This window comes from Vigna umbellata, chromosome 7 (assembly GCF_029865625.1).
Source record: "Vigna umbellata cultivar VRB3 chromosome 7, Vumbellata_1.0, whole genome shotgun sequence".
Classification (NCBI taxonomy): domain Eukaryota; kingdom Viridiplantae; phylum Streptophyta; class Magnoliopsida; order Fabales; family Fabaceae; genus Vigna; species Vigna umbellata.
The window spans coordinates 11,786,862-11,803,388 of record NC_142171.1 but is presented as its reverse complement, the minus strand read 5'-3'; the positions used below and the strand labels follow the sequence as shown (position 1 = coordinate 11,803,388).

Sequence of the window (16,527 nt, the reverse complement as noted above, 5' to 3'; positions counted from 1 at the left end):
ATATTTCAAGAATATTAATATAAAGAAATGATGAGAAAGAGAATGTTATCAAATATCAATAATTTATTTTAGGTACAGTAGTTTTTCATCTCTATATTTGTTAATTTTTAAATTTAATCTTGATTTTGTTAAAAATTAATGAATTTAGTTTCTTCTGTTAACGTTAACGTTCAGAGTGGGATCATATAACGGTAGAATTAATTGCGTTAAGAGAGTGATTAAATGTAGTAAAATTAATTGTGTTGTGATTTAACATTTTTTTATATTAAATAAAATTGAAAAAAGAAAAGAAATGTAGAGATAAAACTATTCATCCTATATTTTATATTAAGAGATATGAATAGTAATATTTGGGAGATTGAAATGTTTTCATAACTGAATTTAGTTTTTTTTTTTAATTATGAGATTAAGATACAAACCGTAATTGAATTTATTTTTAATGATTATACTTTTTGTACTGAAATTCGTAACTGAATTTAAATAATTTAATTGAACTTAGAAATTAATTTAAACTATTATGAAAACCGTAAATTTTTCTAATTATAATTTTAAAACTACAATGTGTTTGAATTTAAAATAATTAAAATCATACGTAAAAACACACACACACACTCACAAATGATTTATTATACTTTCATTTTATTTATAATAAATTTCTGTTTATGATCCTGTTAACTACATATGTTATTTTCTATTTCTAATCTTCATTGAAGTTCAGTTTTTAAAAAAATAAACCAATTCATTATCTTTAAAATTATATATATATATATATATATATATATATATATATATATATATATATATATATTATATCGTATCACTTATTTTTATAATTATTTATTATATCAAATATATACCTTTTAAAATTTTAAATTTCAAACAACATAAAATAAAAAAAATAAAAACTCAATACTTAATTCGTATTCAAATAACTTTTTATTCAGAAGATTATAAATCACCTTTAAATCTTCAAATCAATTGATAAAAAGATTGAGTACTTAAGATAATTGTAAAAAGGATAATTCAAATTAATTTCCTTTTTATTTCAAATGACAAGAAGAGTATATAATAGTACCATCTTCCTTCAAACGAACAAAACCATGAAAATATTATAAATATATATACAATGTTTTATGTTTACAAATAAACCTAACAAAATATTCACAAATATATTTAATGAAATATTTTACAATAATACAATTAGCCATATGTTTTTTAAAATCATATTCAATTTTATAAAACTATTACTTATATACTTGAAAATCACCATTCTTTATTTTTTTTACAAATCCTACCACACACTTGTAAAACATAAACCATAATAATATAATAATCTAAATGGTAAACATAACTCAAAAGAAAGTAAAAAACAACAAAAACCTTTTAACAAAAGGCAAATTGTTAAGTACAATATTCTTCTTCTATATATCATACAAGGCTATTTTGGCTATAACAGAATCATATATACAGAGCTATTTGTATAAAAATTCAACAACATCAAAATCAATTGTTTAAAATCTAAATAACCAAAACTCTAACTAGTATAACTCCAACATGAATATTAGCTGGAGATTTTTAAAAGGATCTATATTCTTCTAATTTGAATAGGGGCAGAACGTGCAGAACGAATTCTTGCTCCAAATTGTGCTGCAATAATGGGTCTAACATCATCAACATCAACCAGTTTCTCCAGAAATGGCAGCAAATCAATCAGAGCATGATCTGTGCTGTCCCAGTACCAACTTTTTATAGGAATTCCATTGTTCACATGAAGTCTAAATACCTGTCATAAAGCATAAAACTTTCATGTTTCAGCATCATAAAACATTGATAAATTGTTCTCAGCACAAAACATAACAATAATAATAAAATTGTCTGTCGGATATTATATTGAAAAGATGTTTGTTTACTAAGAAATACAGTTTCATGGAAGAAGGAACGAATAGAAAAAAGCAACATTAAAGAACAGGAAGTAATATATATCTATATACCTGTGGACTGTTGTCAATGATGAACACTTTGGCCAGATCAGTTCCCAGAACTGTGAGATCCTTGAGGCAGTGACCATCTTCCCATTTGCATGAATCTCTGTAGAATCTTTGAGAGAAAATCTTCTTATGAGGATCAAGACAATCAAGCAATTTTTCAGAATATGAGCTTTTACTAGCGGTGAAAATTACAACTTCAAACATTTCTGATACTTTTTCTAAAAACTCTTCAAGAAAAGGTCTCTTTCTAACATATATTGTACTGGACACTCCATCACTGATAATTGTGAATGAGAAGTCAGCATCAGGCGCAAACGGAGAAGAATGAACCAATGTTTCTGCGCAGAAAAGTATAAATTTTAAGAATTTACCATCAACGAATCTCATAAATCCAGTACATAAAAAAAAAGGAAATTGAAACATGAGAAACCCTAAGAGTTTACAAAAAGACAGGAAAATTACCATCTAAATCAAGAGCAAGGGTTACACTCTTCTTTTTGATTATTTTGTGGCTAACTGATGAAGGCAATGTGTCTATGTGGTGGCACAAGAAACTGTTAAACCACATACGATCATAATGTTGTTTAAACCTTTCAAACGATTCTCCGAAATTATCTGCAATTCCTGACAATGTTTTCTTGAGAGTGGAAAACACCATATTGTAGTAGTAGTAGATTTGAATGTTGTCAAATAGAGTTTATAATCTCAGTACTTATGTTTTATGATTTTGAATTTGAGATATGTTCTATTGCTATATTTATCTGATAACTAACTCTAAAGATTTATTAGATGATCTTTTAACTGAATTTAGATTAGATATTGATTTGTGAATTTATTATATTCAATATTGATATTTGATAAAGTATTTTCTAAAAAAGATAATCTTTATTTTTTTTTAAATCTCTTTAAACGCGTGTTATTATTTTATTTGACAAGCTGAATGATATATTTCCGGCCCTATTCAAGCAGATTTCTATTTTCTTTTGTTTAAAAAGAATTTTTCTTTTAGAAAATTATAAAACAAGCTTTATCTTATAAACTAAAGATAATTTAATGATGAATAAACCTTACCAATGCAATTCCAACGTCATAGCAAAAAGGTGAAAATTGAATTTTTAATCATGAATATAAAGTGACCTTATTAATAAAAAATAAATAACTTTTATATATTGGAAATATTATATATATATATATATATATATATATATATATATATATATATATATATATATATATATATATATATTATCAAAGCAAATGAAGCCTACAAGAAAAAAAATTTCATGTACATTTATCGAAAAGTTTTATGTTCTTACCGATCACCTATCTATAAGTTAAAAACACAATTTATCTCAATGATCATAAAATTAGTAAAAATAATATCAAGTAAAACAATAATAATAATAATAATAATAATAATATAATGATAATAATAATAATAATAATAATAATTATTATTATAATAATAACTCTATACCTAACAAAATATATGCTTTTACCTATAACTTAACACTTTTAAAAGACTACTATTTTGTTATCTTTTTCCTATTTATAAGTAAGAGAGGAAAATATGAATAAATTATAATAAATTTAATTAAATAAAATAATAATTTTAAAACATTAATTCATAAATAATATCTACTTATAAAATTAATAGTTCATAAAAACATTACGTAAAATAACTATTTATTTTAAAATTATATTAAATATTTCTAATAAAACCTATTATAAAAAGTACTATCGGTTTATCAGTCAAATTTTTTTTTACATATACTTTATATTTTATAATTTACCTTTCAATTTCTTTCTTTATATATAAATACAATTTTTTTTTTAAACGAAGATATCCTACTTTGTTGTCAAAGTATAATTGGTGTAAAAAAAACATAGTTAAGTACAGTTTTTTTGTTTTATATATGATAAGACTATTTTAGCTATAAGAATAATATATACATAGTTATTTGTATAAAATATAACTAAAATTAAAATCAATTATTTAAAATTCTATACATGAATATTAGAAGGAGTTTCTTAAAATGATTTTTCTTCTAATGTGGGCAGAAGGAGAAGGAGGTGCAGACTTAATTCTTTTCCAAAAAATCTTGCTGCAAATAATGGGTCTAACATCATCCACATCAACCAGTTTCTCCAGAAATGGCAGCAAATTTCGCAGAGATTGAACTCTGCAGTCCCAATACCAACTTTTTATAGGAATTCCATTGTTAACATGAAGTCTAAACACCTGTCATAAACACAGCTTTCAAGTTTCAGCATCATAAATCATTGAAACAAACCAACAAACACACATTTAGATTCTAAATAAGACTATGAAGTACACTTAGAGTTCGTCAGAGACACCAATGAGATATAAGTCTAATCACGTAAAAAATTGATATCAATTTCTATCAAAAACATTAAAATAATAAGTTAACGAGTCTTTTTTTTATAATGTGTTCTATGGTAAAAAAATGTAAAGAAAAAAAATCTGCATAGAGCCTAAAAGGAAGAAAGAAAATAATATATATACCCGTGGAGTGTTGTCAATTATGAAGACTTTGGTCATGTCAATTCCAAGAAGTCTGAGATCCTTGAGACAGTGACCATCTTCCCATTTGCATGAATCTCTGTATAATCTTCGAGAAAAAAGCTTATTATGAGGATCAAGAATATCAAGCAATTTTGCAGAATATGACCTTCTACTAGCTGTGAAAATTACGACTTCAAACATCTCTGATACTTTTTCTAAAAACTCTTCAAGATAAGGTCTCTTTTTAACCTATATAGTTCTGGACTTCATTTTGAACGTGAAGTCGGCATTGCATGGAAACTCACTAGAATGAACCAAAGTTTCTGCGTACAACAGTACAAATTTTAAGAATTCACAATCAAACATCACTTATCATAAAATTGTATAAATGGCAATAACTGTGTTCAGATGAAGAACTCCATAAAACCTTTCCAGATTCTTTGCTGAATTTTGTATACTATTTCTAAACTTTCAAAAGACACTATATCAGTGTATTAAAAAAATTTAACATATTTTAAAACATCAAAATTTACTGTATGTGTATTGAGAAAAGAAACAATACTAAAAGCTCAATAGAATTTTAAAACCTGACAAATTTTCATAAGAAATTCAGTTTTTTTGCTGAATTTTTTTTATAGAGCATTCAAATATATATTAAAAAGTTTTAATACATTTTAAACCATTAAAATTGTAACATCCCAAAAAATACAGTGTAAAACCATATACGAGAATAATCACATATTAACAATACTACAAGTCAGTTCAACCCTTAACGATATACGATTATGGCCGAACGGCCTTACATAACAGCAGGGAATTTAAAACCGTACGCTAGCTACCACTAGACCGAACGGTGTACAAAATAACTTATACCGAACGGTCTTACAAAAGGTAAAGCTAATAACAGACCGAACGTTCCTAAGGTTCGGCCTTCACTTCCGTCGCATCTTCCAATACTTCTTCCAGCAGCTCTTCTCCTTCTGCTCACATCCACACAGATGATCATTGCAACAGGACAACGACAGGATGCACAACACAGACAAAAATGATAAACATGGTAAGCTTATGTAATTTAATTTATTCAATAACAACATACAACATTCATAATTAAACCAACAACACCCAAATCATCATTCATACATAAAGGTATGCGAATAATGACCACTTGACTCTGACTGTCCGGACCATATGAATCTTGTGCAGTTACGACGTTCGTGCACCCGGGTGATGTAGTAACTGGGATACCCTCAACAGTTGCCACCCGAGGTTGATCCGTTCTGTCCAAGTTAACCTTATGGACTAGGACCTCCTGCCATTCCCACACATGACTTACTCCTCTCTACTTGAGAATGAGTAATCATGGAATCAGGATAAACGCCCGCTAAGCTTTGCCCACATTCCTACTTTACCAATCAATAATCACTTTCTGTGATATTCCTTCCTGGAATACTTGTTCATAATCAAACTATTTCATTCACATCACATTTCAAATTCTCTTACACTTCATCATTAATACATTCAACTGAAATACGATCACGCTCTCTCATCCTATCATAAGTCCGACTGAAATAACACTTCTTAGAAAACTAACATGACTGAGCGTTACTTATCCACTTCAATAAACAAACCCCTAATAGTTTAAACCGGATGCCACGAAGCCTAGGCCGAACACCTTTTAAAGGCCAACATTGTTTGACACCCAATACTAATACTGATGAGAAATTAAGAAATAACGAACGCTATCGATTTTGGCTGAAGACTCTTATTCTAAAATGGTAATAATAGATTACTGAAAACGAGACCCAACGCTTGGTTTAAGACCGAGCCCTGTAGAAAACGAACACTATCGAACGAGCGCTGGTCCAATACTAAGTACTTATAAGAAACGAGCGCTACTGAGATCGAACGCTTGGTCCAAGACCGAGCACTAATAAACTTACATAAAACGACTAAATATATGTATACAATTGCTCCACACTTACTTTTAATGAAAAAGAACGATAACGTCTAAGACCTTAAGTAGTATATAATACATTAACTACACTGTTTAGGAAACCTAAAGAAGGACTACACTTAGGCCGAACACTCATTTATACATATATAATATTATAACACGATCTTCATTAACGAAATTCCTTGTAGAAGAAGAACTTAATATAGACGAACGCTCAAAGGAAAATTGAACGGTGAATACGAACTCTCGGTCACAGTTTACCTAATCCTATATAGTATTACAGAAAGACTCTTAAACACTATCCCTAAAGCATGAGAAATCAGGTAAGACCATGCACTCCCCAGAAGAACCGAACGCTCACTAATGACGCTCGACCATACTATCACCTTTATTCAGAATACTATAGTTTCAAGATCAAGCCCTATCTCAACTCAATTCACAACATGTATCCGTCATCCATCCACACGTCCAAACAAGCAGCACACGCATATTTCATACTCATCAAATAATCAAACAACGTAACATGCAAACATACCCACGTTCAAAACAAAATTTAATCAAATTATATAAGCTTCCCTTACCTCTATACGTAATCGATCACTCAACGAGGCAGAATAAAGCTCCCCACTACCAAAGACTTAACGTTCCACAGTCACGTTTTAGGAGTACTGAACCAAACAGAAAACCAGAAACACTCAGAATGAATTATACGATTCACTCAGGCGACCAGAAATAGAGGGTTGCATGTGAGACTAACCGAACGTGCTAAAGAGAAGGAAACTCACCGGCTCAGAATCACAAACCGATCGGTTTAAACGAAAGCTCTTGATGTCGTGAGTGTTCAAACGGTGCCTGATCGAGGTGATCGTAAGAAGAAAAGGTGAGGTTTTCTTAGAGAGAAGGTGGAGATTTTAGAGAGAAGGAGGAGAAAATGGTTTCAGCAATTTGGAAAAGAAGGAAAGCATGCAGAGAAGTGGCATGACATTTGAAATTTGGCATTAAGTACTGTCGTCACCCAAACCGGTCACTCTCCTGCAGCCACCTGTTTTCTACTAACTGAAATGCTCACTCTCTCCTAGCACATGGATCTCACTACTTGGGTTTTCAGTGGATTTTTAAGGGTTTGACAAAAATCACTGTTTTGAATATAAAAAAGTAACAATACTAAGGTCATTAGAAAATTCAAATTCTGAAACCTAACTAGTTATTTGTTTGTTTACTGATATATCTGAAAAAACTAATGAATACTGGATCAATAACCATACGGTATATAAAAAACAAAAACTGTAACAGGTGAGAAACCCTAACAGTTTAGGGAATGATAAAGGAAAATTACCATCCAAATCAAGAACAAGGGTTACATTGCTCCTCTTTTTGCATGTTTTGTGGCTAACTGATGAAGGGCATGCGTCTAAAGAATTCTTAGGAAATGTGTGTTGAGAGTGGTTGGAGTTGATAACATGAAATTCTCGAGTAGATGGAATGACAGGGAGGGCCAAGAAACTGTTAAACCACAGAACATCATAAAGCTGTTGAAAACTTCCAAGGAATTCTTCAAAATTGCAATCTTCGATTCCTGATAATCTCTCCTTGAGAGTGAAGAACACCATGTTTGGTAAGGTTATAGACTGAATTAGGTCAAGAATCATACTATTAAAGTGGCTTATTATGCTTTTGATAACTAACTTTAAGATTTTATTAGATGATTTTTTAACAAAATTTAGATACACTCGATATTATATTGATTTTGATTTGTAATTTTATTATAGATAATATTGATCTTATAAATGATATATGATAAAGTATTTTTTAAAGAAAGATAATCTTAGATCGTAAAAGTTGAAAAAGAAAATAAGATATTAATTATAGGTATAAATAACAGAAAAATATTTTTATTACACCAGATTTTTATTTTCTCTTATTTAAAAAGAATTTTTTTTAAAAATTATAAAAAAAAGACCTTAATCTTATAAACTAAAGATAATGTAATGATAAATAAACGTAACCAATACCAACCTAGAAAAGGTGAAAATTGAATTTTTAATCATGAATATAAAAGTGATCGTATTCATAAAAAAATAAATAATATTTAAATTTTGGAAATATATATATATATATATATATATATATATATATATATATATTAAAAATATTATCAAATCAATTGAAAAAAAAATAATGTACATATATCGAAAAAGGAGGACGTAGTATTTAAGGAAAATGTAGAATTAGGGTTTGATTACATTTAAAGAAAAAAAAGCTCGTTTTTTGTTTTCTCTTCAAACTTCTAAATTTCATGAAACGTACACAGACTTAAGTTAATTATTGTGCTAAAGAGTGGTTTTCTGCTTAAAATCAAACAAAAGAATGACGTTGTTTTCGGCTCACACGAGATCATCGATATTCGTTTGAATTATAACGAGTAAAATAAAAATAAAGGAATAAAACAAATACTTTAGTTTGTTTTTTTTCTTAAAAAAAAATACAAAATATTTTTCAACAAAATCTTACTCAAATTTGGAAAAATGAAAAAACGAATCAATCTAATCTATTTTATTCTTGTTTCTCATTAATTCGTTAAATGAATCAAGTTGAATTGATAAAAAAACTAATAAAAAATTAATGATTAAAATTTAGTTTGTGAAACCCTTGTTTAGGTAAGCAAGGGAAATTTAGTTTGTCTATGTGACATGTTTTAAGGTTATCTTTAAGGAAAATGATACTTGAACAACCATTTTTGACAACATTTAGACACGCGCACACGTGTCTAAATTTGAATGGTCCAGTTGGAAAAATTAAATGAAAATGGACCACTCAAATTTAGACACGTGTGCGCGTGTCTAAATATTGTCAAAAATGGTTGTTCAAGTGTCATTTTCCTATCTTTAAAGGTTTATTTACGAACACAGGAGGAGTATCTCAAGTAGAACTTTTCAGGGTATGCTTTGACTTATGACATCTGATAACACCTTGAAGGTTGATTTCACAATAAATATATTCACAGCTTCCCTCAGCATTCACTTTCATCTGGCATTTTGGGTGATGAAGATCTGCATTTAAACAGAAGCCTTCATCATTAAGACACATGATGATATCATCTTGTAGAGAATAAATTATTCTCATGATTTTCTTTGTATTCCACCCATCGTTGTCAAAGATTTTGTGTTTCCTCCATCTCCAAATCCACCACACTGCTGAATAAAAATCCTGATTATGCAAGGAATTATGATTTGAAACAATCACCACAATTTATTAAAACATTACTTGTCAGGAGACAAGACAACAACATCAGAACTTCCTGTTTGCATGTGATATTCTCGTAATCACATTCAAGATGAAGTTGTTTTTCAGATATTAGAGTCAACAACTTGACCCACAGAATATTATTTAGTTATAAGTTCTCTACCCTTTCTTATGTCCATAGAAAATTATTGATTAATGTCTATTCAATTGCATATTGTTTCCTTGTAGAAAATGTCGAGATTGTGATAACAGCCAGATTTGTTCTTCATGATAAATCACCTTATCATGATTTCAAAACTAAACAAAACATGTCTCCAAATAATAAATCACCTTTTTTAAAGCTAAAACAAACATGTTAAAATGCTAAGAACAACCTACCATTCATCCATGGCTCACCTTCAACTCTACCAAAAATTAATAAATAAATAAATAAAAGAACAGAAAATGCGGTTGTTACAGTAGCCAATGAACCTCAGAAAGAATTCAGTATACACTAATTACAGTCTACATCTACATTTCTGGACATGATTATGCGGTTTAACGCATTTAAAAAATGGCCTTTGAGCATTACGCCAGCCTACATAACAGCCAGCTCCTCTACACAAATAGGCATCCGCATCCCATAAACCGCGCAGTTCTTAAGGAAAACTCCAAGGTTACTAAGAAAACTATCTAAGTACAGCAGCTATCTTGTACAGACACCTGGATCAGGAACCATAGCTTACTAGTATTAACAAATGATTGCAGGTACATCACTTTCACAATGATCCACCGAGTAAAACAGATTATGCAGTGGATTCACCTTCCCTCCTGAACAACTCCTGTAATATCATCAGATAAAAGTTATATCCTGCAATCTCAGCTATGTATTTTTAATTATACCGGACAAGGACAAACTAATGTCAGAAAAACATCTCATTGTAGAGCTATGAAATTGGAAAGTCCAATTTGCTTTAATCCTTAAACTCGAATATTTGACTAAACCCCGTGGTGAAGAAAGAACACGACTTTTACTTTAAGAATATGAATTCTAATTCAATTTTTCCCTTACATTCCTATATTTCAAGTTTTATACAGTTGACAGTTCCTCTGTATTTCAAGCAATCCTAAAGTATTATTCCTTTGGTAGGAGCTAGCAGGCTAGGAGCAATTTTCCAACAACACAAGATTAGAAGTCAAGTGCATTTGCGTGTGCTTAACAGTGGCTACAGTAGGAGGGTCAATCATGTCTCTGGGGAGAGGAAATTTACACCCTTACAGATATATAAATTATACAATAAATAATTATTTATTTAGTTATCCTTTTCCCATTCTACCTCTCCCTTTCCCAATTTCTTTTTTCTTTTCTTCGTTTACCTCAACCTCACTGTTACAGCAGCCATAGGCCGCAGCACTCCCCTTTCCCCGTCCTTCCTTCTCACTTTGTTCCCCCTATTTTCTATTTCATGTAATTTCCAAGCATGCACACAACTCCTCTACACAAAAAAAAAAAACGCAACAACATTGACAAGCAATGCACGAACAAAGACATCCCGCACCTTCCTCCTCACTGCAACACAATCAAACACAAAAGTTGCTAGGGCCAAAAAAGAGTTTCCCTTCCTGAATAAAAACAAAGAGGGTTGATCAATTGGCTAGTATACACGTTGAAAATCCCTAAAAGTCTGTGGCAACAAGGGAACCTAACGAACGCCTTGAAATTTTTTTTTGTGTAAGTGGGGTGATCTTGAATTATGTGCTATGATTATGATGGAACAGATCTGGATTGATTCGTGTTCACAGCTCAGGGGAGTGAACAGGAGAGAAGCAAATAAGGTACAGCAGCTTGGAAAAGCATCTGTAATTGAAAGTTCCTGACTCGTAACTCATGAAGAAGTGGCCACCCAAAAGATGAGATGGAAATGGGTAGAAAGGGAAAAAGAAAAAGACAACACAACCTGCATCTGTTTGCATAAAACTTATAACATCTTCCCAGAATGTAAAGCACATGCCTGCAACATTCAAATTAAAGACTTACCAATTTGGTAGCAGCAATTGTTGAGCGTTGCCTTTCCTTTTTCTCACGACTGCACTCGCCACACCAGCTGGAGAAATCTTTTTGATACCGTTTCATCTCCCTAAAGACAGAACTACAACAACATGCAAACTTCAAACTTAATTTACTGAGGGAAAAAATGAACAGAAATCAGACATTGTGTGTTTTCTGAATCTAGTGATTACCAGAGCAATTTAATATGAAGCAAACAACTCACAATCATTAGACAAGCTGAAGGAAAAAGTGAAATCACCTTCTGCACCACAGAAGTAGGTTGACCCGATTGCCAGATGTTGTAGCTCTAGCACCATGGCGGTGTCGACCACGATGAAGCACAGCTCGTCCAGGAACATGAGAATAATCAAAGATCTCCTACTTTCAAATAATGGACCCCAAAAGAAAAGCGTACAACCATGAGAAGTAGCAAGAAGCAATGGTCCATAAATCTCGTTACAATAGTAAACATATAACACTAACTAACTTTATTGAAACAGAATATTTGGATTTGCTTTCACTACATATGTTATATATACGGTCTCAAGCATTGTGGTGAGGTCAACTTGCATGTTGGCAAACGTGTTAATGCTTCTTGCTGATTGAGGCATTACTAATTTAGAGAAAGTAGAGTAATAAACACTTACAGTTACAAAAGAAATAGAAGGCATTGAATCTTCCTAACAACAATACAACTTGATGTTATTCAATCGCAGTGACTTACCTCTGAATGAGTTCCAGTATTTACATGTTTCTCACATCGTATGCCCCGGAAAAACAATTCCCCTCCAGAAAATTGCTTACCCAAACAAACATTCAAGGTTACTTCTGAGTCATCTACATGGAAACCTATAGATGCAAGAGACTCTTAATTGTAAAATACAAGAGGCATATTAACATCAGCAATATAGCCGTACTAAAAAGCATATCATATGAAAGCATCATCATTAAAATATTTGTGACCATAGTAAAGCAATTACGGTCTCTATCCAAGTTTTATTTGAATTTGAAGCTTCAAAAAAAGTATTAAATTGTCCAATTTGTTTATTTATTATATATTATGGACATGACCTATGGAATAATAAAACAAACACATCAATCAGAAATCTTACCCAAGTCAACATCTCTATCTTTACCATATTCAACAACAAAACCATGATGAGAATCCAGGGTTGCCCCACCAACTTCCGCAAATAAGACTGCATAACAAATAATTGAGTGACTTAACATGTCTTATGAGAATGAAAAGAATGTCAGACCACCATGAGATTGTAATGCAGTCTTCATTTACCTCTGGATAAAGGACGAATAAAACCTTCCATAAGCTTGTCAAGCATTGTTTCAAGTCCAAAGTCATCAAGAACAGCACCATATTTATTCATTGTATTGGGACGCATGATCCGAAACTTTGTTTCAGTCACCCACTTCTCAAAATTTTCAATCTAGGGAGATCACAATTAAATTTTAACATACACAAAACATAAGTATACACAGCGTCATCTTTTTAATCTTCCAATTTAAAAGATAAGACACTGCTTATATCATAGGTAATGAAAGTAAAATGATTAGGTACCTCAGATAGCAATAACTCACAAAAGTTGGTCTGAAATATGTCAAATATAAAAATGCCAGGAGAGGGCTCAGACATTATACTTCTAAAGCTTTGCTCAGTATTATCATTAATTGCTCTCAGAAATGAGGGAACGAAGAATGTAGCAGGATTCACAGAGTACAACTCCCGATGCAGAGGCTGCAAATTGTGTTTAAGAAACTGTAAGATTTGCTAAGAAATATGAGAAAGGAAGGCCATGTTATCAAATTCTGAATTGCAGCATGAAGTGGCTGGCCCCAAACACATCACAGTGGGTAAGGAAGGCCGTCCAAGGATTAGAAACTCAATATGCAGAATTTATAGTATATACATAAAAATAAAAATATCAAAACTCAAATTCACACGCTAATTAAAAAAATGTGTAAAACAAGGGGAAAAGAATTGCAAACTACTGCAACTGAGAGATGCAGAAAGGGTAGCGAGTGTATGGTAGAGATTGAGTAAGCAAAGGGTCACTGGCAACAAATGGGTGACTGAAAATGCCAGAAATGGCTAGAAAAATCATTAGTGATCAATGAAAGCGAGATCATGGGATCAAGGCACGCAGAAGCTTGCTTACAAAATGAATAATGATTAGAGATAAACGTGAATTTCAAATTTTCTGATGGAAATGGCAAAACCACTATATAATCAGGGTTGGATGAGGTAAAAAAATAGGGATAACATGGGGCTTTACCCTCCTACATGAGAAAATAGTAGTGTAAACAACACTGAATGGACACAATTGTTTTAGCTGCAAAGTACAGAACAATGGGCATTACACAAAAGCATTGTGAACTGATATCTACAGCAGCTTCTAGCCATGAATCACCACTATTGAACATAATGTAGAATTTATAACCATGGCTCCGGGTTCTAATTTTGTGTATTCCAGGCCTGCTCATACTAACAGTAGTCTAAATCAGGAAATAGGATTCATAGCTAGATTTAGCCATAATGGTTTATTATATACACTTTTTTTTTTAAGAATTTACTTTATGAGAAACTCATTCTCTCTTCTTCTCAAAGTCTTACTGAAATAACTCTTTTAGGTTCAACATTAATTTCAGGCAAAAAGAAACAGCCAGAAGAACAGTCAAAAAAATGAAATTTTGGTTATTACATACCTGATAATTTTCTATTATCTTCTGTCTGTATTCTCTATGCTTTTGAGACTGCCAAAGTAACATAGGAACTATCATATAAAAAAATAAGAAGTAAAATAACAAAAAGACACAACGATGTGATAATAATGATTAAGACAGATTATTTTTTCAGAAATGATTAATTATTTTTCAAAAGTTCTCTTAGACAGCATGCAAAAATATGCAATTATTTTTTAAAAATAAGGTGAAACAAATTTACTCTTATTTGCTTTTCTGATTTTCTTTGAGTTCAATCTTCTATTCATGCTGAAATCATGGACCTATTCATGCAGTTGATATTGCCTACGATAATGGTTGACATATCTTGTGGCTGTAGAGTGACTCGATGTTGGTTGTACAGGCTTTTCAGAACGATCATATTGTTGCTGTGCATCTTCTATCTAGATGGCATAATATGAAGCTTAAATGTAAAAATATGAGATTTCATGTTTCTCATATTTATATGGAAGGAATCATTGTGTTGATAAGCTTGCATGCTTTAGTATAAAAGAAAGATGTGATCAGTGGGAGGATGACATTCCAGATTTTCACAGATATTTTCAACCTTTCTATGGGTTTGCTCCTTGGGTAGGTTTAGTATAATCTCTATACTCTTTTGTACTTCTTTTCATTATTTATGTTATTTGAATATGTTGCAGATGATTGATGTAAAATAGGATGCCAACCTAGTTGGAATAAGAGTAAAAAGCACCCAAATCGACTAATGCACACTATCACTAAAGAAGAGAAAGAACATCCACCCGCAATTCTCTGTTTTATTCCTTCGTATAGAAGTAAACTTCTGGCAAGGAGGCACACCCCATTTCAGCAGGTATATTTTTCAAACATGACCACACAATTTATTGTGAACCAGCAAGTTACCAGTTTCCTCTGTTTAATTCTACAACGCCATTAAAGCTCAAATCTAACTTGCAAAGCAAACCAATCATGTCTGGTTTCAACTGGTCCTACCGGATAACACTTCCTCCAACCAAACCTGCTTGTAAGAGGGGCAGATGCCTCATTTTAGAGACAAATTAAATCACTTATATCATTCTACTTATTTTGGTTTTCCATATTATATCCTCCTTCAAAAGATTCAAACTTCGGTAAGTTACTTTGTGAGTAACAAGTACTTCCGCTAAACTCAACTTGGTTATGTTAACATAAATTAACAGCATACTCCTCATTCCTGTAACTAGCCTAACTTGACACACAAGTAACACAATTCCCGCAATTAACACTAAAAATCCCAATCCATCACCTCATTTAACTAAATTTTATTCCATTTCCCAAACAAATAAACAAACATTTAAAAACCAATAACAACTTATAAATACACACAACTACTAACAGTGAAAAAAGATATCAGGGCCAAAATGAGAAACACACTCTGCTGCGTTCCCCAAGGGGTAGATACTTGAGCAGAATCTCGCGCATGAACTTGGCCTTATCGTCACGAGGCACGTTGAGCATGCTCGGAGGGAGGTACCTCTCCAAGGAGCTGAAGATGTTAGGGCTGAAATCCAACTGCAGGTCCTCGTAGCCATCTGGCTTGTGCTCCTTGTTAGGGTTCAGCCGCAGCCTCAGGCTCGCCGCCGCCACCATGCCGTTTCCGCCGACGCCCGACATGTCGCGGCGGTCGCTACCGTGGAGCGACATTCTCGGAGCGGGGTAAGTGAGTTAGACGGTGGTCATGCGGAAGACTGGAGGGAAATTAGGGTTTCGTCGGAGAAGAAGCAAAATCGGAGTTGCAGATTAGGGTTTTGTTGAGTTGTGTTGAGGGAAGAAGATGAGAGAGTTAAGAGAACTGATTGGATTTATAAATGAATTAAGTAATGAATGAATATGGAAACATAAATGTCAGAATTATTTTCTTTTCGACATGTTCGAATAAACACAAACAGCAAGAGATGCTAAAAAATAATATTTAGTTGTCCATTTGAGTTTAATAAAAATCTCATAAATATCTATACATTTCATTTATTTCACTTCTCAATAAAATTTAAAATGCTAATAATATGTAATAATAATGAAGTTTATGTAAAAC

General features: G+C 31.7%; 1 protein-coding gene and 2 pseudogenes across 2 annotated transcripts; all 3 read right to left on the bottom strand.

Annotated features, from left to right (window-relative positions):
- Positions 1–1,585: 1,585 nt before the first annotated feature.
- Positions 1,586–2,646, bottom strand: LOC148195135 (uncharacterized; annotated as a pseudogene).
- A 1,359-nt stretch (positions 2,647–4,005) lies between these two features.
- Positions 4,006–8,118, bottom strand: LOC148195134 (uncharacterized; annotated as a pseudogene).
- A 1,997-nt stretch (positions 8,119–10,115) lies between these two features.
- LOC124833020 (2-oxoglutarate and iron-dependent oxygenase domain-containing protein CP2-like) lies at positions 10,116–16,357 on the bottom strand. 2 transcript variants are annotated; one of them, XM_088094414.1, is made up of 9 exons: positions 15,870–16,357; positions 14,460–14,507; positions 13,315–13,491; positions 13,033–13,183; positions 12,854–12,940; positions 12,466–12,590; positions 12,001–12,119; positions 11,730–11,841; positions 10,116–10,533 (listed from the first exon to the last, which is right to left on the bottom strand). In XM_088094414.1, exons 1-9 carry the CDS (start codon positions 16,137–16,139, stop codon positions 10,498–10,500), a joined length of 1,125 nt encoding a protein of 374 aa, XP_087950540.1. In that variant the 5' UTR covers positions 16,140–16,357; the 3' UTR covers positions 10,116–10,497. The 2 variants fall into 2 exon arrangements, with proteins under 2 accessions (XP_087950540.1, XP_087950541.1); XM_088094415.1 differs by having other exon boundaries at positions 14,460–14,527; positions 15,870–15,977.
- Between the last annotated feature and the right edge of the window lie 170 nt (positions 16,358–16,527).

What these genes read in the sequence shown, in the direction of transcription:
- LOC124833020 (XM_088094414.1), bottom strand. Translation starts at nt 16,139, where the DNA reads ATGTCGCTCCACGGTAGCGACCGCCGCGACATGTCGGGCGTCGGCGGA. An exon ending in GTGAGTTATTGCTATCTGAG is followed by an intron (nt 13,184 to 13,314) that starts GTACCTAATCAT and finishes TGATCTCCCTAG; the next exon opens with ATTGAAAATTTTGAGAAGTG. An exon ending in TATTCGTCCTTTATCCAGAG is followed by an intron (nt 12,941 to 13,032) that starts GTAAATGAAGAC and finishes TTTGTTATGCAG; the next exon opens with TCTTATTTGCGGAAGTTGGT.